Source organism: Bombus vosnesenskii, unplaced genomic scaffold (assembly GCF_011952255.1).
Source record: "Bombus vosnesenskii isolate JDL3184/JDL3185 unplaced genomic scaffold, Bvos_JDL3184-5_v1.1 scf7180000013314, whole genome shotgun sequence".
Taxonomy (NCBI): Eukaryota; Metazoa; Arthropoda; class Insecta; order Hymenoptera; family Apidae; genus Bombus; species Bombus vosnesenskii.
Window position 1 is genome coordinate 753,035 of NW_022882960.1, and position 23,715 is coordinate 776,749.

The window sequence follows — 23,715 nt, forward strand, 5'->3', positions numbered from 1 at the left end:
CTTTTATCCCGTGTTGCGCTGTTTGCTAGTTAAACGTTACATATTCGGAGATATCAGACTCTAACGTGACCACCATACAAATTCTTCTTAACACATCTGTATTAATTTCTACTAGCGTACGAACAAAGCTAACTACATATGTAAATTTGACAAATCTCTCAAACATTTGTATCTCGATTACGTTCGTCAAAAAACAGAGAAACTCAGAATTTCTTAGAGATGCACCACCCGCGGTAATTGACTAAATAAAGTTACCTAGTTAATTACCTAAAGTTACCTATGTTAAGTTAGTTAAGTTACGCTAAGTTAGCTAATTTATGCTCAGTTAGTTAAAGTTACCTAAAGTTATCTATGGCCAGTTAGAAAAGTATCGTACCGAGTTACGCTTCGATCTAACTGAAAAGTCATCGAGTCCAAGAAACACGCACGATCCCTTGCAACTTCGAGGCAGGGCCCGACGAAACGGTCGTCCCGCCAAAAACAGGCTCCTCGAGCGGTGCTGCCATCGGAATGACCGGCGGTCACCTGTGTAACGACCGTCCGGTCCGCCCACGCGAACCTGTTCGCTAGCCGAGATCCCCGTGCATCTTGCACGAGACAATGCGACGCGCGCGCTCGACGAACGCGATCGTAGTGGTGCGCGCATCGTGAGTCGAAGGGGGGCAATCTTAAGTGCGCTGCTTTACAAGATAAGGAATTAAGTACGAATACCCAGTCGGTGACCGGCAACCAGCACGTCGGATAAGATAAGCTTCGCGCGTACGTAGCGCCGCGCATACCAGAATCGGCTCCGACCGGTACCGAGGTGAAATCGCACGTGGAAACGCGCTCTTGCTTTCTCCATCTTTCAGCCATCCTCGTGGCTGGTCTTTTATATCGATTTTAATTCGATCTCGCGCGTGACACGCTTCGCTCTTTATCGTTCGCCTCGAGCGTTTCGATAAAATGATCGGTGCCAAGTATCGGATAAAAATGGCGGGGGTGAGCACCTTGTTTTTGGATAAGACCGATGTAAATTATGAGACGGTTTAACGACAGACGATTCTTGATGAATGTATATTGGTTATTCGTGTACTCTTGGCTTGTTCTCGAGATTTTTTGATAAGGAGACGGGTCGTTTTAGTTGGGTTGCGTGATCGCAGGTATTACTCGCATTCTGAAAATTAGTTGATTAGGTAAAATGTAGGGCTCTCGTGGCTTGGAAAGGGTAGTATTATGGCTAAGAGACATTCAGCGTGGTTTAAGCAAATGTCAAAGGACCTAGAGATAGTATCGATAAAGTAAATTAGATTCGTGGAAATTTATGATTCATCCTTACATCGATTAAGTACATCGATAATTACTCGCATGTATCTTATCTTTCCACGGTTCATCAGAAAACTAACTTTACATTCCGCACTCGCTCGTATCGTACACGATCGTTGTAAGACCGCGAAATGGAGAAACGCGATCGGTTCCCAACAAGCTGATCGCAAAGTAAGTAAATCGCTCGCAGAAACGCAGTCGTTGAAACGCGTAATGGTCTCGCGGATAGCGGAGCAGCTGTAAACAAATCGTAAAAAGAGCGGAAAGCTGCGACCCGTTTCGCTCCGCATCTCGCTATTCAGCCCTGGTAATAGTCTCGAGCGCTGTTGGAGACCCTTATAAAGTCGCTCTTCGTTTCGGTGACTACTCCTTTTTAACGCGACCCGCGATCGTTACAGCCGTAAAAGTCGAGTCGTTTCGGGAATAAGAATTCCTGTTCGGAGCCGACGCCCTTGCCACTCGCTTAGGATAGCAATGGACAACCATCGGTAAAACGTTGGTTTTGCTCGAAATTGAAGCGAGATGGGTATTCCCGGTTATTCGATAGATCTGACGATTTTACTCGGGCAAATGTGTTACTTTATACAATGCGAATGAAATAACAGATTTACGACGAAGTGATTAGAAAATTAAAACAATGGAGACATTTAATTGGTATCAAATATCAGCAAGCTTATGATATCGTGCTTCGTCGTCCGTGACCTCGATCGAACCGAAATTAATTCTCAGTGACCACGTTAAGAGAATACATTTTCGCACGTATATCGCCCGGCGTAATCGTCGACCAAGAATTTCCGTCTCCTCGAAGGAGAAATGAAAACCGACGCACGCGTGACTGAAATATCTGATCCGCGGCTCTTTCTAAGCCAATATCAACAGAGCTCCGCTTTCGTAGTAATAATGAAAGTTAAATATCGCCTCGTCAGTCGATCGCGAGCGAGCCGAGTGGTCGAATCAATGTTTCACGGATGTTCGTGCCACGAAGCGTCCTCCTAGGATTAATTAAGCATCGTTCTCACGAACAGAGGCATGCTGGTAAACACCTGTCGTGTATTTTAAGCACGAATCGCAAATAACTGACTCTCGCGTTTCAATACGATGTCGATTTAAGGGACAAATTACGTTGTAATTCGAAAATAACCAACTGGATCGTCGTTTCGTGAATCATTGAGCGCAAATGAAATAGAAGAGGTCCTAAATTGTCACCGCACCACCAAACATAATTCTATACGTAAGTTATAAGCCTAGTCTATCGAGGTACGATACAAAAGGCTATTCAACGAATGGAACTAGCACGATCATCGATATCCAACTATTGTCCACTCTAAGCACAATATCTGCGAAACTCGAACGGAACGAAACAGATGCTCGGATGGCTTTCAGACTGTCCACGTATAATTGATATCCCTTTTCTTACATGACGATTAATCATTTTCCGAGTGTCGCTAACACCATGAGCTAGGGGTAAACGACGCCCATAAACAGCCACAACGTTGACAAACGCTGTATCAAAATATTTGTACACATTGGTTCCTCTGTAAAACCAGTACAGGATCGCGTTAAGCGAGTGTTGTGTTGGCCTCTTAAATCTGCAGCGAAAGAAAACCGAAAGAGAAGAGGTCCAAGCCTTTTGGGGCTCGATTATCTCGTAAAATACGTCTGACAGCCGGAGTCCTTAGTTATTGCCGGAAGCAGAGGACGATCGTCGAGAAACAGGCCAGCTTATAGTGGCTCACAGAGGTGGCTATAGAGGGCCGCGTGTATGCAGAGGAAAAGCCAGTGCGTGGGTAAACACGCGTTAGTTACGTGACCGGTCTTTATCTAGAGGCTGGAGCCCTGTAAAGACGCGACGCGGAGGCCAAGAGCTGATTCGAAATAAATCGAGGAGGCCGGGTTCCTTTCCGGTCATCCGTTAAGCCTATTACGTTCTCTCCCCTGGTTTTCATCCCTCCGACTAGTCCCGGGAACTGAGGACGGTCATTCAGTGACACTGGCGCGAGTCGCGAGCATCCGTAATCCTCGAGCGTGTGTATTTACAAGTTACGAAAAGGTTGGCGCATAATACCAGCTACGATGCTCTTCTCGGCCCACCGCAGCCGTGGAAGATGGCTTTTCTCTTTTCTCGCGAGGTTGTCGTGATTTTTTTCCCCTCTCCTTCGTTCTTCTATCAGACGAAGACAGAGAGCAACAAGAACGAAGAAGGAGAATGAAAAAGAAGATACGAGAGAAAGAGAGCGAAGCAGGTCCAAGTTCCGGGAATGGAAGGACTCCTTCTTCATTCAGGATATCCAGGACGTGGCTCCTGCAGACTGGCCGAGCTCCGCTACCTGTTCCTTAGACCGAGCTTCCCTCCTTTTCTCTTGCTGCCCGGAGAAGATGGCCTTGCCGTGGTCATCAGTCATCCCGGATCGCTTTTCTCGTACATCATGCTGCGTTGAATCCTGGAACGAACCGTCCAGGAGGGCCCCATTATTCGTCATTACACGGTCACTCGTGAAAACACATTTCGAATGACTCCCCACCCCTGTCACGCTGGGAATATAGCCCCTTTCTCCGTCACTCTTATTCGGTCCAGGACTCGTAGAGGTAACTGCGCTCGTGTTTCACATTCACACGCTGTATTCACGGCCTCGTTTTTCGAGGAAGTTTCGACTAGATTGCGGTGGGCCCAAGCGTCAATATTTGGAATCCGCTTGTCTGCGAGATGATCGAACGAAGATCCTTCTCTGCATCGTCGTTCGTGGGATCTTGAAACGGGAGACGAATACGGATCGATCAACGATGAGAATGTTTCATGCTAATTGTAGAGTAGTCGCAATCCATAATATACGACATTTGACGTGTTTTACGGATTAATGGAAGAAGCAGATCGTTATAAGGATCTCGACTGAAAATATTGAATCGAGATTCTTAACAATGAAGCAACGAGATTCGATTCTTTATTGGATGCATAAATTAGTACGTTGTTGCTCCGATCAACTATAGCGCTATTCTAGAGTAATTCTAAGACAGAGTAACTTAGTTACGACTTAATGCCAGGAATAACGTTGACGTCGATTCGACTTTCAAACCACTCTCCACTTCTACCCTCTTTCATAATTCACCATCCTTCTCAAACCAATTCCTTTTATCGTATTCATTAACTCTTCATCGCGTCTATCAAGATCTAAATTAATATCCCGGTTAAGCCAATCGAGTATACGACCTCGTCGTTTAGGCGATGATGTCGCGACATTATACCAAGCAATGTGCGTCCAAAGGATCTCCAGGCGTAATTGAAGCGTGGCAAGGTCCGGCCAAGTTTCAGAATCGTCGGCAGTCAATGCCCAGTCTAATCACAAGTTGCCACAGAGGGCACGCGTCGAGCTGATGGGTTCATTAGGCGTCGGGACGCCGGTCGCATCCAGATCTCACTTTTCTACGGGTAACGGTACCTCATTCGTCGCTATCCTCGCGGGATTGCTTCGACTTGTACGCGACCGGATTGCTTATCGCCTCCGCACCACCGATCGAATCAGAGGAAGAGGAAACGTTCCCGCAACATGATCTAGCCTGATTGGCGTAGAGTATAATTCTTTGATACTGCAGCTGTGGGAGTGTACCTTTCGATGTGCGATGGGATCGGTATTTTTATAACTTTTGGGTGTGACAGAAAGAATGTTATAATTTAACGAATCAAGGTTTGACGATTTACTCTCATAAAGGTATTATTTTAGAAGGAAATGGCAGTGACATTTCTTTTTTATATTTCACGAACTGCGAAGCTTTCTCTTCGATTGCATAGCGTTTCAACTATTTGATTAGAAAATACTCTCAGAATTTACATTCTTACAATTATTCGTTCCTGCGTTAGGTAATATCGACTTTGTATCGTGCGATATATTTGCGACGTCGCCTAAAATATTCTCCATAGCAAAAAGCAAGAGATCTCACGTCGATCGCAGATCCGGCTAACGCTTAGATGCCAGTCAGCGGCGAAATTGTCGTAATTCGATCGGACAACGAGCAGGTAGCGGACGTTTAAAAAGGGTGAACGGCTAAACGGGTTACTTTCCGAGGGTAGATTCGTCCGATAATGGGTTATCTTCCCTTAATCGCTTCCCATCGATAGCAGACAACGTTTCCACTATGGGTTTTTTCGACTCGCCTTCGGTAGAGAGTGACCGCCGCGCGGCCGCGAGATTGGCAAGCCAATAATTGCGCTATTTTTCGCACTAATTTATTTCATTACGGCTAGAACAGGTTTGGCACTCGCCATTCGTCGACTTCGTCCCGTAATTGAGAAAACCATTAAGGGTTTCTCTCTTTCTTTCTTTCTCCGAACGTTTTCTCCCCGCCCTTTAAACTCCTTAATGAATTGAGCCTAACTGCGATTATACCATCTCGCTGGTAACGCCTCTCTCCTTTGAAGGGACGCGAACCCCTCCGAGATTCGACATTTAATTTTCTCGCGCCTCGTCCTCGTTGTCTTCTTCTTTTCACGGCCGTAAAAGTGCCCCCTTCGGTGGCCTATCGACGATTTACTGCCATCCATGAAAATATGTATATTCGTCGAAACAGTTTTTCTACGATTCTGTCTATTCTTATTATTTCTACGGCGATCGTTCGCCACTTAGCTGCCGAAGTCGGCGAATGGAACGCATATCGGCTGTTTATGCGACAGAGGAAGAAGAATGTTCGAAATAAAAATAAGACCGGCCAAATGAAACCAACAAAAAGAAAAAAAAAGCAGAGATCGAAAAAGAAAAGAGGGAAAAGCCGCCTGGAACAGAAAAGAAAAAGGGAAAAAAATAGCGGAAAAAGAGCGGTACGAGGGAAGAGTGGTCGGAAAAAAGAGGGGAAAAAGGGCAGAAAACAAAGGTGTATGTACGGTCGGCCGTGCCGAAAATCGGTCGGACGATCGGGTCTGGTAGCCGTCGGAGCGGCAAGCGACGCCCCGGCGGAATAAATAATTCGCTGGTATGCACGTATGGGCCGTACGGTATAGACGAAGAGAAAAAGAGAAAAGGAGAGAGAACTAGTCGGTTGCCTCGTTCGAACCCCGAGCCTCTGCTCTCCTCTCATCTGTGTACACATAGACACGTATAATACGGTAGGTGAACGAACGTAGAGAACGTATAGCGATTTCATTGCCGGCATGGAGTGGCGTTTGACCGACGTGTGATATGCAGCGACGAGCCGTGATGGAGGCGGCGGTTCCAGGCGAGGCACAGGTGGTGCGAGCGGGGGTGACGGGGTTGGTTGGCTCTGGAAGCGTGTGTGACGCCAGCCAGCGTTACACCCTAACCCCCTGGCCCATGTGCGTTCTCTCTTTTTCGTTCTATGCTTGGTCCCGGTTGCACCGAGCCTCCCGATTCCCTCATACCATTCTCCTCCGCCTCCTCCTCCTCCTACAGCTCCACCTCCTCGTTCCCTCTACTCCGCGGCCGTTCTCTCTCACCGTTGCAGCAGCCCTTTCAAACGGCCGATGCAATATTCAGCGGCTCTTGGCAGTCACCCGTGGGGGAGGCTCGTTGGGGTGGTTGCTGCTGGCCGGTTCTCGTTGCCTCCCCCCGAAAAAAAAGAGCCCCACGTGGCCGGAGCCTCGGACCGTCAAATTGGCGCCGCTGTCCATCAACCGGTGCGCGAGCAATCGCCTCTCTTTCGCTCTTCTCACTTGTTCCTCCTTCCTTCCGTCTCCGTCCTCCGACGCGAGCTTGTCTCTTTCCTTTTTGCACCCTTTTCCGCGGCGGCCATTCGACCACCGAGCTTTCATGCGAACCTCCGCCGACTAGCTGCTAACTTCGCTTCCCACATAGGAGATTCACGTTTTTTTTTTTGCATTCTCTGCGGCATCGTGCGGCGGTAGAGAGTATACGGATTGCAGGAATTAGTGAAGATGATAGATATTTGATGGTTGGTGATACCACTTAATTCGCGCAACTAGGGATTTTAATATTATTTTCTAACGTTTCGCGAAATATACCCCGGCAATGTAAGATCCTGTCTTTCGAATCGATGTATCTACACGACAAATTGTATTTCGCAGCTGGTGGCATAACTTGGCCAAATTTTGGAAACAATATTGTACCCTGGTCGGAGATGATTACACGAATGAAACAATGTCGCGGCTGGCCGGTTGCCAATCGTTCTGTCTGCTCCGAATTCTCCAAGCGAGCAAAGTCAATTTTGTAACAACGACGTCGAAGAGTCGACGACAAGGGAAGCATGACGGGCCCCGGGCCGCGAGCAAGTATCTACGGTCTCGAACGACACCAAGGAACGACGAAATAAGAAGAGATCGCGGTCGTACGGGCGAGAACCCGTGGACTCCTGTCTACCGACAAAGCCGAGTAAGAGCGCGCCTCGTGTATATTACCACCTCGAGGAGAGCGCGAGTAAGGCGACGAAAGAGGAAACCGTGAAGAAAGAAAAAGAGAAAGAGGGTTCGGGGTGGCGGAGGGAGCATAAAAGACTCGACACTCCGTTATAATAAAGTCCACCCTTGGAAGCCTTCCGCTCGCCCTGCACCGTTCGCCCTCCTCCGCTTGGCAGCAGCAGCATTACGCCATTCAACTTACTTTGTTCCTCAACTTTATTAATTTTTCCCTCGGTCTTGGGGGACCTAGAACGTCTCCTACCCCCGTTCTCTACCCCTCAACCAAGCAGGTCGGTTATATCGAGAACCTAGCCGCTGGTGTTGGGGACTGAACGGGGAAAGGAAGGAACGGAGTTGAGCGCAAGGGAAAAAGAAGGAAGGAGGAAAGGGTGAAAGAAGGGAAGAGGCTTTGCCGGGCTTTCTTGTGACGGGAAATTTAAAAATCTGTCTACGCGTTGTCGAACCACCCGAGGAAACTTTATTATTAGCGCCCACCCTGCGCACCCCCGCTTCCTCTTTCTCTTCGATCTTCTACCCGTTCGCTCGAGGAGGGAAGGGAACAACGACGAAGACGACGACAACGACGACGACGACGACGACGACGACGAGGAGGATGGCGCGGTTCGACGAACTACACCACGAACGAAGATATTGCTTTTATAAACTCATTTGCAGCCGCGACCCGGGATGGAACGGAGAAGTTTTGACCCCAGCGAAGCAGCGCGACCTCCACTTTCCCGGACAGGATTTGCACCGTCCGTTGACAAGCTTCTGGTGATTGATGCGTCCCATGGACTAAAGACTCTCGCTGATGCCGAATAATTAGGGGGTGATTCTTCGACACTTCGCCGGAGGTGTTAGCTTTTTTTACTCCGCCTCCTGCCCTTTTACCACCCACCCCGTTCGCCAGTCTCGGCAGACTTTAGAAGGGCAAGGCGCGTGAATGTCGCGAAAACGACGCTACACAATGGCGATTAAGTTGCGATTTCTCGGCGGTCCGAAGTGAACTCGGTTGAATAGGGCAAAAATACGTTTACTAAGTTCCGGAAGAAACCTGGCCGCCATTCTTTTTGCGTATACGTTTAAAAAAAGAAATATTCACCGAACATGTCTCTACGAACTCTGTTGATTGGTAAGTAGCGAGCGATTTTCGAACATGCTCAAGAAGAACACGGAAGATTCGGCAGGAAATCTAGATCGACATTTTCCTCGAGAGGGCTCGATCGAAACGAAAGGTCGGCAAAGGAAAGGATCCAATTGTAACGACATCCGTGAACCGATTAGCGGTGGACGCGCTTCCATGCGGCTCTCTGGCTGCAACATAAATATTTACGACTCATTCACGAAGCTAATATAAATGCGATTTAGGCGTTTGCTCTTTTTAGTGCACGCTCTAATCCGATTAGGCCCGGACTGGTACAATGCGTCGTGGCTGCTCGCGCATTGTGCGAGCCCACCTTACCCCCTCTGCGAAAGAAAAGCTTCTACCCTTCGAGCGTTCAGGACTATACGCTTCCCCTTTCCTCGTCTCCCTTGCTATTTTTGACCAGTGACGCGGATTTAGTCGCTTTACGACTGCTCTATACACACCGAAACATAAGTTGACGTGCGTTGCTTCTGCGTCCGTCACCGATGCTCTTTTCGTGAGACGCGGTCCGAGTCTGTCGCTTTAGGGACGTCCATTGTTAACCCCCTTACGCTTAAACACCCTGTTCCCGCTGCACGCGTTTCAACTGTTCACGCTGTGGAGGCTGTGTCGTGCTTTTTTGTGTCGCTGATGATGATTGATTCGCGTCGAGGCTTTGAATTGGATGTAGCGTTCGTGACACGGGAACGTGATTTGTTTGGACGGTTAATGCGGTTGTTAAACAATTGCCCATAGTTATTTTCCGATATCCTTACATCGTCCGTGTTCTCTACTACACGACGATCAATTCCGTGTTACTAAACTTGTTCTTTCAATTGGTCGTGGAATTGATTGTATTTTGTATTCAGTCGTTTCTTAGCGAGGGACAGGTACGGTGCGTTTCAAACTGCAATGGAATGTGTACGTCGTTTAAATAAATATCAAGATAGCGCCGATCACGACAACCTGCGGTATAATTTTCTTTCGCAACCGAGTAGTTAGAGGCTGGCGCAACTTGCTCGTTTCGACAGTCCTCTGAAAGTCGAGACACGGTGTTGTCGTTGGTCCGCGAAAAAGAGAAAACAACACGATGCCTGCGATAGCGTTTTCATAAACGAGCGCAACGAGTCCGTTAATTCTAGCTCTCGAGTCCAGTTGTTGGTTGCTGCTTTTCGCGGAGCGACGAGCGAGTAGAGTAGCGAGGAGAAGCAGCGGAACACGGGCATTCTCATTACACGAGTGTGCGCGCGTTCTTCAGATGAAGAGATGGAGGAAAACGCGAGGGACGAGGCCGGTGTAAGCGACTCTCCACCCCATTGTCAGCCAGAGCCTTTTCAGAGACGCATTTGTTATCCTTTGAATGAGGAGCAAGCTATTATTTATTCCATTCTTATTTTTTGTCAGCCGCCCGTTGTGTAGTAAATGGATATAAGTCAGCGCGGGCGAGCAGTGGCTCTGTCATTTTTATCGCCTCTCCCTGAATTAAGAAGGTGGAGCCCGCGACTTCCTCCTCCTCGTCTCTGTCTCTTTCGTTTCTAGTTTCTCCGCTCCGCTCCCTTTCCTCCCTATCTCGCCACTCACCCGCCGTCGACTTCTCGCTCTTTCCATGCTTTTCTCTTCCTCTTTCGCCCTCTTCCTATCTCTCGACTAACCGACGAGCTGAATCGAGCAGGAGGACCGCCATATTTCTGCCTTGCCGGTAGGGTACACTCTCCGTGTCATTGTTCCGATTGTGACCAGGCCGAAACGAGCTGGGCGTTACTACTTGCTGAACGCACGATTTATAGGATCGAGTTAGCTCGAGAGCCGGGAAGAGTTGCAAAACTGCTGGCTTGTCCGCTATTGGCTCTGGTCCGCTACCGTTTTTCTTTGACATCGAAGAGACGGCCGGGAAACGGTCGAGCTGCGTCGCAACCCGATCACCGTGCCATCCGCTCGTTTCCATTGCTTCCTTTCCAAGCGCTACCTAACCTCGTATTTCTCCCAGAGATTTATCTACGAATCTATCCATCGTCCTTCTTCGTCAACGATAAAATATGATATGTAAAACTCGAACGATAGGAATCGTTCGTACGAATACCGTACATACGGTGGACGGAGGATCTGAGACAGGTTTACGACAAGACTCTCCAATTTCCTATGAAATTTGCATGGGACTGGCTCTCGAGCGGACGTCTTCCCATCGCAGAAAGTTGGCCAAGGGTCCGAGGAAACGGCTGACCAAAGACTTACAGCGATCTCCACTCCGTATTGTCAATAATAGATCGCGCTTCTCATATCGCAGTCCACGTAGAAAGTGGCTACGCTTTGGAACGGTGTCCGAGATATCGTTGGCCGTCGCTAAGCCTCCTTTTTCCTCCGGAACACACCCCTATGGTTCCGGATCCCGTGTCTAGACGCGACGCTCGCTTTTGCTAGAGCTTCGATATCACATCGCTCGATCCTATAACATATTTGACGGCCGATGGAGGGTCGGTGAAATCGGATTGACCAGTGTCCATATTGGCTTTTCTCTTCCTGGACCGCTACTTCCTTTCACCCTCCACGTGGATAAGGATTACCGCGGCGGACAGACGTGGCACGATCGTCGCGAGAAATATGGCATCGATACGGCATCGAAGCGTTGAAATTTATTGCAGCTACGGCTATTTCTCGTTCCAATTCGATACCCGTTGTCTTCCTGTAAACTCCCAACAAGATCCGCTCGAGCAAACCCAATTTATTCGTACGCGTTCGAAACCAACCCCTGAGAGTCTCGCGAAATGAGCCTGGTAAAGCGACCGCGCTTTAAGTGGCAACTTGATCGTCTGGTTGAACGACGAAAAGATATTCTCCTCCGGTTAACTACACTGGAAGCTCGGCGAAAGGCGAGAGCAGCGAAAGAAAAGGGATAGCAGGGAGAGAAAGGAGGGAAGAGAGAGAATCGAGCGAACGAGCTCGGGATTAGCCGGTGGTAATAACCGTCTCCGCGGTTTCGAAAGCTCGCCAACCAGCAGCCACAAGCACTCGTCTGTTTCAGAGGGCCGAGGGAAAGAGAAACGCTTGCGGGAGAAAGTGGCGAAAGCGTACCAAGGGTGGATCGAAGGGAAAAGCGCGCGCGGAGGGTAGAGGTTCACGGGGATGATTTTACGTGGCGAGGCACAACGTGGGCCTACACGGTAGTCGGTGGCCGTGTCGGTAGGCGGTCTGAGGCAATCCTGTTGATTAAAAGGTGGGGCATCGACCCAAATAAACTCACCATTAAACCAGATGAGTCTCCGCGCGATCGCGCTTCAACCACGTTCTACGTTTCCACAAATGTTTCTGTGTATGTACGCGACTACCAATGTATACGAGCTTCTACCGTATTTGTATATGTACCTGTGTGTGTACGTGCGCGTGTACGTGTGTATGTCCACCACTCTGTTTCGACCTACCCTCTTTTTCCCTTCCACCGTGGCGCTCGACGAGCCATGGGAGCAAAGGAGAACCAAAGAGGGGTGGTGCCGACCGCGGGGAGGGGAGAATAAATTGATTTCGTTGACTCAACCAGCCGTAACGCCCCCTCAGCATGATATCAACCCTAAGCCTCGGTTATCTTTATTTAAGCTTTACGAGAGTCTATGCCGGCGAATCGGGGCAACTTCTGGGTGGCTTCTTCTTCTTCCCCTTGCTTCTTCCTACCTCTCGCTGCTGCCGTTCGTGGGTTATAAGCAGACGTATACCGGAGAGAGGAAAAAATCGCTTGAATTCCTCTGCGGTTCTCCTCCGAGCAACGCTGGCGAAGATCCTACGAACGACTCTTTCGAAGTAACGCGTTCGACGAAGGGTAACGAGCACAGGATATTATCAACGTAATGACTCTAGTTATACTCCCTTGTAATCGTAGAATTTTGAAATCGAACATAGCAGCAATAAATTCCATTTCCATTTTTTTCAGGCAAATTTCTTTGATTAATGTTACCGATCTTCTTTCGATGAAAACCGATTCTAACCAGCACCTACAACTCAATGCTTCAACTGTTCCTTCTCCGTTTTCTAAACCCAACATCGCCTAGAAAAATAGACAAAGCACCACACCAAGCGTCAATTAATTCGCGTTTCAAATTTTGTTGCATCGTATCGTTGCTTAAACGACTCTCTTCCGTTTCACGCCGAAAACGTTCTCCTCTCGAGCCCTTCTAAACAAGAATCGTTAAACGCGAAGCGGATTCACCATCTACGGTAACACATTCGATGCGGTCTCCCGTCAACGGGTCCTGGAATGGATTCTGGAACACGGGAATTCACGTGGCGGATGTTTGCTAATGAACGCGATACGCGAAACGTCGTGTGTACACACCTGGTCGATGTAACGCGTGGGTACCGATGACACCTCGCGGTGTAAGTATGCCGATGGGTATCACGCGGCCGACGTACACGCCCGCTACGAGTGTATTCAGGTATTACATCTAGTAGACGAGTGTTCGCCGCTGGCTTATACGATCTCTCTCCCTCGCGCCCGGCAAATCCCGCCGACTAGCGTCCCTTTCGCCCTATCCGGCTCTCGCGCGCGATCTCTCGCTCGCAGTCGGCCCGACACGCTTCGAACACAGCTTTAATTAATCGTGACCCCGTACGCCCGCCACCGTTTACCGTAATCTGCTGCTTACTTATCGACGTCTCTGTCTCGACTCTCGTTCGGTTATTGAATCATGGGATTTGTCTTAGCTTTGCTAACGATTATAGAAGCTTCGTTGATTAAGAAGAAAATGCAATGCAAAATGACAGAGTGTTGTGAAATTATTTATATATGTATATAAAAGTCAAAATATGTACGTATGTTAAAAGGTTCTATACCGTTCAACGTAAAACTCCGGAGAAAGGAATTCTGGAATATATTTTCCGAATGACGCAATTTTCGACTTGTACAATTTCCAAATGTCGGAAATTTCGATATAATTGTCAAATCGTAGCAACTTGAACTCATATTAATTTCAAATTGTGAAAAATTCTGTGCATTGGTTTCCAGAACGAACCATTTAAGACCCATATCGATTCGCTTCGTCCAAAGAACATCACGCAAATTACCCAACTGACACGTCCACATACGCTTCGGAACGAACATTGGTAATAAGACCATATATTCTCGTATGGATATTACGCAACAACGAGACGAGTCATTTCTCAGAGTGTCAACTGCATTGAATCGAAGGATAGTCGGTCGTGTCCAGGGAAGAGCGATGCCGCGTCTAACATTCCCGAGGGTGTCGTGAGGCCCTGTTGGGGGATGCCGCGTAGCTTCATCAACGGATATTAAAGGATTTGCATGAAGTATTATTATCGTTATTGCGAACGTATCCAATAGAACGGAAGGGGCTAGCGACTACGTGTGGGGTGAGACGAAACGATAATTTTATTCGACACTCGATCCTCTTGTCGGCTTTCCACCAGCCGAGAGTGCGATTCCGTGTTAGCCGCTGCTAATTTTCACAATATTTAATTGTCCTGGCATTATGATTGATTCGACGATATATTTTCGACCGATCGCGTTTTCCTGTCCACGATCGTTTTACTGTAAGAACAGGTCGGACATCGCGAGATACACACTGTTCGCAACGAAACGAACGAGGTTGATTAAATGATATATCGACGCGTTTATGAACAAGAAGTGACGAAATTCCGCATAATTTTTTTTTAATTCCTCTTTACGCTACCACATTATAGCAACGGCAATTTTTGTTACACGATATTTTATCGTGATAAGAACCTGATGTAAGAACGCTTCATTGGAAGATAAGGATATCTTATACCAATAACTTTCGCAGCCGTTCTATGTATCCCACCATAAATGATACACCAGTTTCCCTTAACCAAACTTTCTCCCTAGTACCGAGGAATTAATTAAATTAGAAACCCGCAATCGCTCGACTGGATTTCCTTCAGTATATGGGCGGCATTTTTACCGGATTTTAATACAAGCAGCGCATTATAGGCGATCCGGATGGATGACATTAAATTATATAGGGGTGATGTATACAGTAAGGAAACGCGAGGGGGGTCGCGAATAGCAATTCGCATCTGTGGCCCCGCAGAGGGTGTAACTGTTATAAGGAACGAGGGCGCCGACTCGCCACCTCTTCATCCCTCTATACCCCCTGTTCCCTTTGCCCTCTCTTCGCACTACTTGGCGCTGACTTTATTGCGCGGCAATTTGCTTATTAACTCGCAGTTAGTCTCGGCTGCGCGTCGATTAATTAATACGCGCCGAGTCGCCAGATGGAGGCACGCCCAGAACTCACCCCTCGATACCGAGTCGGCGAGATTGTGCGTGTTACCCTTAAAGATTTGCCAGCCAACTCGCCGGCATTATCGGCCCGGCAGATTGTTATTCAAACAGTTTCTTTGTGTCGGCTGGTCGGGCGGAACGACTGTACCGAAGAGTTTTGCTAAAGCGTTTTATGCGTCGATGTTAACAGGGGTGGAAATGGATCGCGATCTCAGCAAGAAACGTTGATTGCTCATGCAGGTTTTGTGGATCTCATGTATTCCGAGTGTCGAGATTAAGAGTAATTTAGGATTCATTATGTATATACGAAAATGATTCATCTCGCCGATACTTTCTGTTTGTTAAAAAGGAAAGCAGATTAAAATAGAAAAATTTGTGGATTTGCATCAAAATTAAGATATCTATAATAAAATGAAAAAGAACAAGGTTATATTTCTACTCGTTTATTCGCAACAATTCGTCATACGTTACATGTGTGAAACCGGAAAAAAGTATCAACAATTTGAAAAGGAATCGAGCGATCGAGTCTCGCTACCGCTTCCCATTCGATCGTCAATATTTGCTCGGTGAAAAGGTCAGCCGCCACCGTACGCGTCTTCCATCAATACTCTCCCCATAAAGAGCGAATGTGTAAGCTCGTCCATCCGACACACCGTCGCCCTTGTCTTCACCTGTGCTCGGCCGATTTATGTATACGCGGCCTCCCGGTTAATATTGAGCCGCGTAAACGCGTCGGGAGCAAACATTTGTCCAGGTTTCTTGGTCGACAAACTCGAACGGAGAATTCGCTCAACAGTCAGGCGACGAACACACAAACGAAGGGTGCTTTGTCGTTACCGATCGCGACAGGATCGATCACGCTGGTAATTTCATGTCTAAGACACGATTGTTCCACCTCGTAAGATTACTCGCTTGTAGTTTCATTTGTATAATCAGTTGCTATCGTTATCAAAATTTGGAAACAAGTTCGATTTTACATTTACTTCACAGTTCGAAAAACAATAATATTTCATCTTCAGGCGATTTCGGTGCACGCGTATCGCGGAGACGGGATTTCATTTCGCGAGATGGACAGCGCGCGTATCTGCACCGAGATGCAGAATGGAGCACACGAACGATCGGCGGAGAGGAGAAAAATCATATTGACCTCGAGCCATACACGCCTCGACGTCGACGGCTACGAATCAATAAAGATCTGCCATCGCTAGCTTTCAATCGAATGGGAGAATATTTCAAACATCCAGCGTCCCTCCGTTTCTTGCCACCCCCCTCTCACACCGCTGCTTATTCGCACTTTTATTATCTCGGCGCGAGAAACATTTTTTATCGACTGCCCCGCGCCACCTTCCTCGGACACAGCCTGTAAACTTTCCTCCCTTTTACCCTACAACCTCTCTCAACCTTTTTCCACCTCCAACCACCCTCTGCTGCTTTTCCTTCGTCGTTCGTTTTTCCCTTCCCGACACGTTGCACGCGTATGAATACATAAGGGAAAGGTTTATACTCGCGAGTGGCGATCGAGAATTCGACTGGCGAAGTTGAAATGCTAGGGGTTGAAAGTTTGAAGAACTACCAGATTTTAGGACTTGTTTTAATAGACTCTTCAATACGTATCGTTTTTCTTTCTTGTTGCACTAATTTAGTACACGATATGTTTTATCATTTACGAAACGAGCATCGACGAATCGCAAACACTCCACTTAACTTAAATAACTCTACTTCAGAGCCTGAAATTTAGACGTCTATATCCAAGAACCAGAAACACATCGTCGTTGCAACAATATTGGCAGAGAGCGTGCGCGTACGATTTCTACGAAGCATATCGTAGGCTGGAGGGCGAGGGACGTGTAGAACGAGATCGCGAACAATTGTTCTCGCACGATACACGTCTTCGATATTGTCTCTCGGGCTGGCAATTCGCTCGACGTCGATATTTTCGCCAGTAGCCTTCCTATTTATGGTTTAGCGCGGCAAATTGGCATACGTTCGAGCGCCGCGTAATTGAATCGCGCCGTGCTTTCCGCGCTCGCCACGAATAAAAATTAATCGATTGACGTTTATTTCCACGAGCCCTCTCGAACGATAATAACACGAAAATATCACAGCGCTGTTGCAGAATAGAATTACGTCGCCCAAAACTGGAGGCGTCGTTGCCCGGACGGAAAATCGATGGAATCTCGTATTTTGTCCGGATAATGGAATCATTTAGGCAGCTAACCGAGAAACAGCCACCAGGTACGTTAGCACCGATGTTAACGAGCCACAGGATGTGCCACATTCGAATATCGTTGCTACTCTAATCGATTCGCCTTTTCGTAGCGAAAGCACGATTCTTTTTTGGAAGAGCAAAAAATCGTTTGTGTTATATAGAGAAATATAGGACTAAACTTGGATTTTTAACATGCTGTGGCGTCAAGGAATGCATTTCTGGCAACTCGTTACCCTTCTCGTCGCTCTAAAAATACAAAATTGTTAAAATAACTGCAATTATTTTGTTCCCATACTTATTTTGAGAGAAGTTTAAGTTATAATTATCCTCCTCGTTGATTTACTCAATATAGATATTATACTTGTTTCTAGTGCCTTCTAGTTTCTAGTTTCCTTCTAGACGATACGAAATTAGAAGCGAAATAAAATCATTGAATAATTACGAATTGAAACATACCTTGTCCCTCGATCAAACAGAGCATTCAAGCGAAGTAACGCAACAAAGTTATCTTTCAAAGATTTCTACACTCCAATTCAGCAACTACAACGATCCCTTCGATTCACGCGAATTAAATCATCGATATATATATTTGTCCTCTTACTTTCCAATTCATGAGACCTTTCATGAAACTTCCATACGTTCCTATCAACCCACCATGCAATATTACAAATACATTTGCATGCCGACATCCGACTCTCGAAACTTGGTTGCTCTTAAATACGTAATCGAAACACAAGCACGATATACTCGTTCGGAAATAATTGAACGATCTCGACGCGTGGTGCAAGGGTAACTGGCTCGAGTGGGATTAGGTTGGCTCGTTCCCGTGTCACGGGTCCAGGGATGAGCGACTCGGTGGCGCGAGTTAAGGGATGAGGGCGGCCCTCGAGGAGGATGCCCAGGGGATGCACGAGACATTTGTCAACGAGACGAGCGGTGAGTGGACCGGACCTCCGGCGTACCACGGTGGATCGTACGTGTATCCCGCCGAGACCACGAACGGGAGAGCTGACCTTTCCCTCTCGGGTCAGGTAATATTAAACCGCATACGTCTTCGGCGTCTGATCAAAGGACCGACCTCTCTCGTCGACGTTTCCCTTTCTCTCTCTTTCACTCTGTTTGTGTCCGGCGTTTTGTCTCCGTACGTACGTTTCGGTTCGCTCGAGGAGGACGACTCCCACGTAGCCAGGGCAAAGGTAATCCAAAGAGAAGCACGATAACGTGGACTCACGTTCTCCAAGATTGATCCCCGCTGCTGATGGAAACGTATTGTCCTCGCCTCGTTCGCGCGGATGCATTTTTTATCGTTTGCCCGATGTGACGCTGATGGATTCCCGCGCTACGCGATCGTCGCACGTTGGACGACTACTATTGCCGCGACGAATGATTTGAATTATGCTAGTTTCTTACGGTAGATGAAATGGAATATGATTAGCATTAGGATTAGGAAGTTGCTTTGAAATTTAATGCGATATTTAAAGATTCGAAATTCGGATATTCGAAAATTTAAAATATTTCAGAGCTTGAAAATTAAAAATTGAAAAGTTGGAATATTCAATTCGTCCAAAAATAGTTCAGTAGCAATCTGTTATACCAGTCATGGGATGAAATCTCGCGATGCGATTCCACGAATCTATGGTAGGGTGCGAGCCATCGTGGCCGTTTCCCCATTGCCGTTATTGTAGATTAACAACGTTACAAGTCGCACATTAATTAACCGGCTCGGACGGCGTGTTTGCGTTTGTAAACTCGGCCGAGTGAGACGCCGGGACGCGGGCCAATATTATTACGAAGACAAACGTACCGACGCTATCTACCATCAAGGGCTTCCTGCCTCTGCCCCCTGACACCCGGCCTTCGGGGAATATTCATCAGGATGAGAACGGAGGAGCATTGTGAACTTCTGCGAACCTCATTGGGGGATGTACGAGGCCGATGACTTTATTTTTCGTACGTCCTAAATCCTACACTTACGTCACTGTTTGCTGTATTGTAGTAAATCTAATTTTAGAACCTGTGTTTTAACTTTAAAACTGCGCAACGAAAATTTAAAGAAAATGGTGCATCGAGGATACGTTTATACATTAAATTTTCCAAATATTTTCTTATTTTACTACTTGTTATTTTGTTAAAAAATTATTATTTGAGAGAACGCGTTAACTCGACTTACTCGGTTAACAGGATAAATTCTTTGAACGATGAGTTCGGCTAATTAAAATTAATCTTCTCTTCTCCAAAATGGAATCGAAGCCAGTTTGATCGCATGCTTAATTTTCGAGCTACGATTTACGTTGCCAGGCGGGAAGAATAATATGTTCGATCGGAGCATAACAGACGCAATTTCTTCTATCAGTGGACGACACACGGTTTAACAAGAGAAATTCGCAGGTTGTTCGTGACAGAGGGTTGGCAGGTTTTCTTGCACGCTCGATAACCGAGCGTTCTCTCTCTCTCTCTCTCTCTATTTCTCTCTCTCCCTTCGGCTAGGCTGTTCCAACGGCGGAGCCATATAGCGCGGATCGGTGGAACGGAAAGAAGAAACCGCGCGGCAGAATCGTGTATACGAATGCCCTGTAATCAAATAAAGGGGAACAATGTTGGCGAACGATGCGAGTCAGCCAGCTCAGCAGCGCGATTCCGAACCCGCCCGTTCCTTGTCCTGGACACACCCCCACCGTAACTGAGCGAACGCTGTTATCCGCGTATCCTGCGACTCACCCCATGCACCCTTTTTACCCCGTCAGCCCCTGTTCCGTTCGCCTCGAGACTCGATCCATACGTTCTCCGATTTGGTCGTAGTTCATAGCCGACGTCGATGTGAAAACGGAAGAAACGACGAAAAGAAGGGGTTGCTAGGGATGGTTTGTTGGAATAGAGGGTGTGTGGCATCGTCCATAAATCAGTGTGCAATGCTACGTTTATTCTGTAGTAATTAACATCAATGGTACTCTGGATCGTTATTGTTAAACTACACTTATCTGCTTGTGGAAGGTGTAATTGCTCTTAGGAGGCATTTAAACCACTTCTTTCTAAGTAGAAAGTAAAGTTCAAACTTGAGAAGTTTTCGCTTAATACTTGTGTGGTTAGGCACAACCGACTCAATTGCACATTCTCGCTACAACTTTGTTTCGGTTAGTTTGATACGTCTCGTTTAATTTTGCAATTCGTAACATTCTTTTAGCTTCTCCTAACCTGCTTCTCTAGGTTCGATAAGATAACCAGATGCCTTCCAAGAGATGGTTTTCAATTTCCAACATATAATACCATCGATCGTGAACTATTTTCCACCGAAAGACGAATCGCGGTGCCGCGCAAAAATACGTCCATCGGAGCCACAACGTTTGGCTACCATTTCGCCGCGAAATACCCGGCATCCTGTTCGCCGTGTAAGCACGGTCGACGGAATATCCTTTCGCTTTATATAAATGGAGCGTTGTAAGCATGCCCCATAGGAGCAGGCTGGATTCGCACGGCTAACAGATGAGGCATTAGGCACCGTAATGGCTCCATTTCCCTGGAGGAAGCAGAACGAGACAGCGACGGAGAAAGCGAACGAACGAACAGCAGATCGGGACAGAGATCGAGCGTTAACCAGAAGCGGTGAGGTAGCAGGGAGCAGAAACCAGGACCAAAATATTTCTACAAATCATTACTTTTAATTTGCTCGTCCCTTTTATCAAGACAAATGCGTCCGTCCGATGCGAGCCCGACAATCGAACGCTCACCGTTGTACGTGACTGCGTGCGTGTACGTACTTGGACCTTCTGCACTCGTTTCCGCCTCCCCTTTCCATCGTGTGTTCGATATATTCGCCTATGCTACTCGAGGCTGCTTTAAATTCGCGCGAAACACGCACACACGAAGCGAAGCACGTAACGTGCACACGAGAAAGACGCGTGTGCGACGACAATGGGGAACGTCGTGGAGAAGCGCAATGGTTCCAGCTGGCTTCTCCGCGGGGCGCCGCCACCACCACTAGCGCCAGCAGCATGAACATCGACATCGCCAGCATCGGTACCAGCAACAGTATTATTCGTATAGGTATACTACATCGCGTGGTCCGAAGAGAGAGGATCGTAGATCGGGGACATCGGCAGGGTCGCGACCAACCTACCAACAGAGAAGGGGAAAGACGAATGGAAAAAAGAGAAGGAGAGACAGAAAGGAACACGGTGGTAGGTCGACACCGTGAGAGGAGAGCTTCTCTGGCCGGAGCTCCCGAACGCAAGGCAACAACAATAATTTTTCATAGGCAGAAAAGAAAAGGGAGGACGCCATTCATTAGCCCCGGCTCGGTTGGTTCGCACGTTGTTGGTGCTGCTGGCTGTGACACCTCAATAACCGACCGACCAGCCTGCACGGTTGCGTCGTGTGTTATACGTTCCTACGTTCGGCTACACGACACCGTACATGTGGATAGGTGGCATCGTACCTCGTATATAACAGATATATCTGCGCCGGCCATTGTACTCCTCTACTGATATTTCTGTTATTGCTGGATTAAATGCGCGCCGTGCACCCCGTCGTGCATTATTCCGCGACCTATACCGACTGCGCGCCCTCTCCTTCCTTCCGCCGCTTTTTCGACCCTCCCCACTACTACGTCCCGTTTTATTCTACCTCGACTAATGCTACGTGTTCCCGTTGATCGGCCATGCTCGATTCCCGTGTACTCGATCGACGATCTTGATTCTTACTTGGACATTCTTCGCAGGGAGCGCCGTGTTTCCGCTAACAACAATTTTAACGGTTCTTCGTTGAATTATTATCGAGATTCTTCACTTTAGATACGATACTCGTGCTTTCTCGCGATCAATCGGAATATTCGTAGCTTCGTCGTTGGAAGAGCAAAGAAATTCAAAGTCCGTTCAAAGTCGAAATTTCAAACCCTTAAACTCGGCACAAATTACCCCTTACGGTAACGTCAATTATCGCCAAAAATTCGACTATCCCCCGAACCGATTTCCGAATCATTGCACGCGCGACGGGAAGCAACTAAGGGGGGATAATTACGAAAACGAGAAAGGTCTTAGCGTCTATTATCGTCGCCCCCGGGGCCGATGGGGTTTCTCGGTCGGTCGAGCGTGCGGATACAAACGTTTGTTTCGCAAAACATCTTGGTCGCGGGAGCGACGGTGCGGCACGAACCGCGGACCCAAACGTTCGCCGGACTACGGGTGAGAGAATGAGCGAGAGGAACGACGTGTAAAACGAAGAAAGAGGGAGGACGAGGTGGGGCTGAGAACCAGGGTAACCAAACAGGGTATAAGTCACGGACACCCCGTGGTGTACCATCCGGTAACTCGACACCGTCGTTTGTACTCCAGTGTGGTATAGGAGTGCCTGGCAGCGGCAGCACGGACGCACAAAAACACACGTATGAATACGTACGACAATAGCAAGTCCTACAGAGAACTGTTGGATGGGAGCATCGTCTGGCCCTGCCAGTATACCCCAACTCGGATAGATCTGTCCGTGCCTGGTGTGACATTAGATACCATTTAAGGATTAATATAGCCATAAATAAGGCTGACTCTTTGGCTTGGCAGCGTCTCTTTCTGATTGTTGCCAGACGACCGGACACAATGCCGCGACCAGCAGCCACCAACGAATCCCTTTCTTTCGACTACTTCTCTCTTCTTTTTCGTACCGCTCCCTCTTTTCTTTTTGTTCAAGCTGTTAGCTTCTCGCGACTCGAACTTTCGGTAGACGGAATGTTCTATGCTGGTTTTGCAGCCAGTCATTTTCAAGGTAGATTTGTAGGTCCTTTGTTGAAATCACTTAACGCTTCTTTGCCTTTGTTACGAACGGTGGTTAGGAATCGATCCGTGCGTGACTCTCGAATCTTTCATTCTTTACATTGTCCTATGCACGCTTTCTATCGGCCAGTGGAACCTTGTTTATCCGAATAGTTTGGGAGACGAGGTAGAGATTCGCCAGCTATTCCTTCCACCCCTTCTCATTCGTTTCGATAATACAAGTTGATGTTGAAAATTAAAGCCCACATTAAGCTTGTACAAAGCGTATTAATCTAATGTTCAAATACGTCTTGGTAGCGATAGAAATAAGACAAGCTGTTCCGTGCTACGAAGAGCCCTCGAAATTTCCAAAAGCGTAGAAAAGCTGCATTCGTGTTCGTACACACGCACTGATATCGATATCGTCGTAAAAGAAGCATTAACGAGAGTAGGAAGAGGAGAACCGTCGTAGAAAAAGAGTATGGTGTCGCGAGGTGCTTCCTCCATGATGCAAAACGGGTGTTGTCGTCGTCTTCGAACACGCGTCCGTGCGATTCCGTAAAAACGGTCGACTCGTCGGCTGGCGCATAAACGGGCTGCGCCGCGTCGAATATAATATTCACAGTTTGTCGGAACAGGAAGGTGCCGGCGTTTAACACGCCGATATAATATATAATATAAGAAAAGGCGAGAGAGTCGCGACTCTAGGAGCGCATAAAACACAGCTGCCGC

General features: G+C 47.6%; 1 protein-coding gene across 1 annotated transcript in view; it reads left to right on the plus strand.

Moving 5' to 3' along the window:
• The window catches only part of LOC117235042, a 145,285-nt gene extending 127,895 nt beyond the window's left edge, over positions 1–17,390 (plus strand). Inside the window, exon 4 of the mRNA XM_033496706.1 lies at positions 17,142–17,390. Within this exon, the coding sequence (XP_033352597.1) occupies positions 17,142–17,245 (104 nt within the window). The 3' untranslated portion in view covers positions 17,246–17,390. The remainder of the gene's footprint in view (positions 1–17,141) is intronic.
• The last annotated feature ends 6,325 nt before the right edge of the window (positions 17,391–23,715 follow it).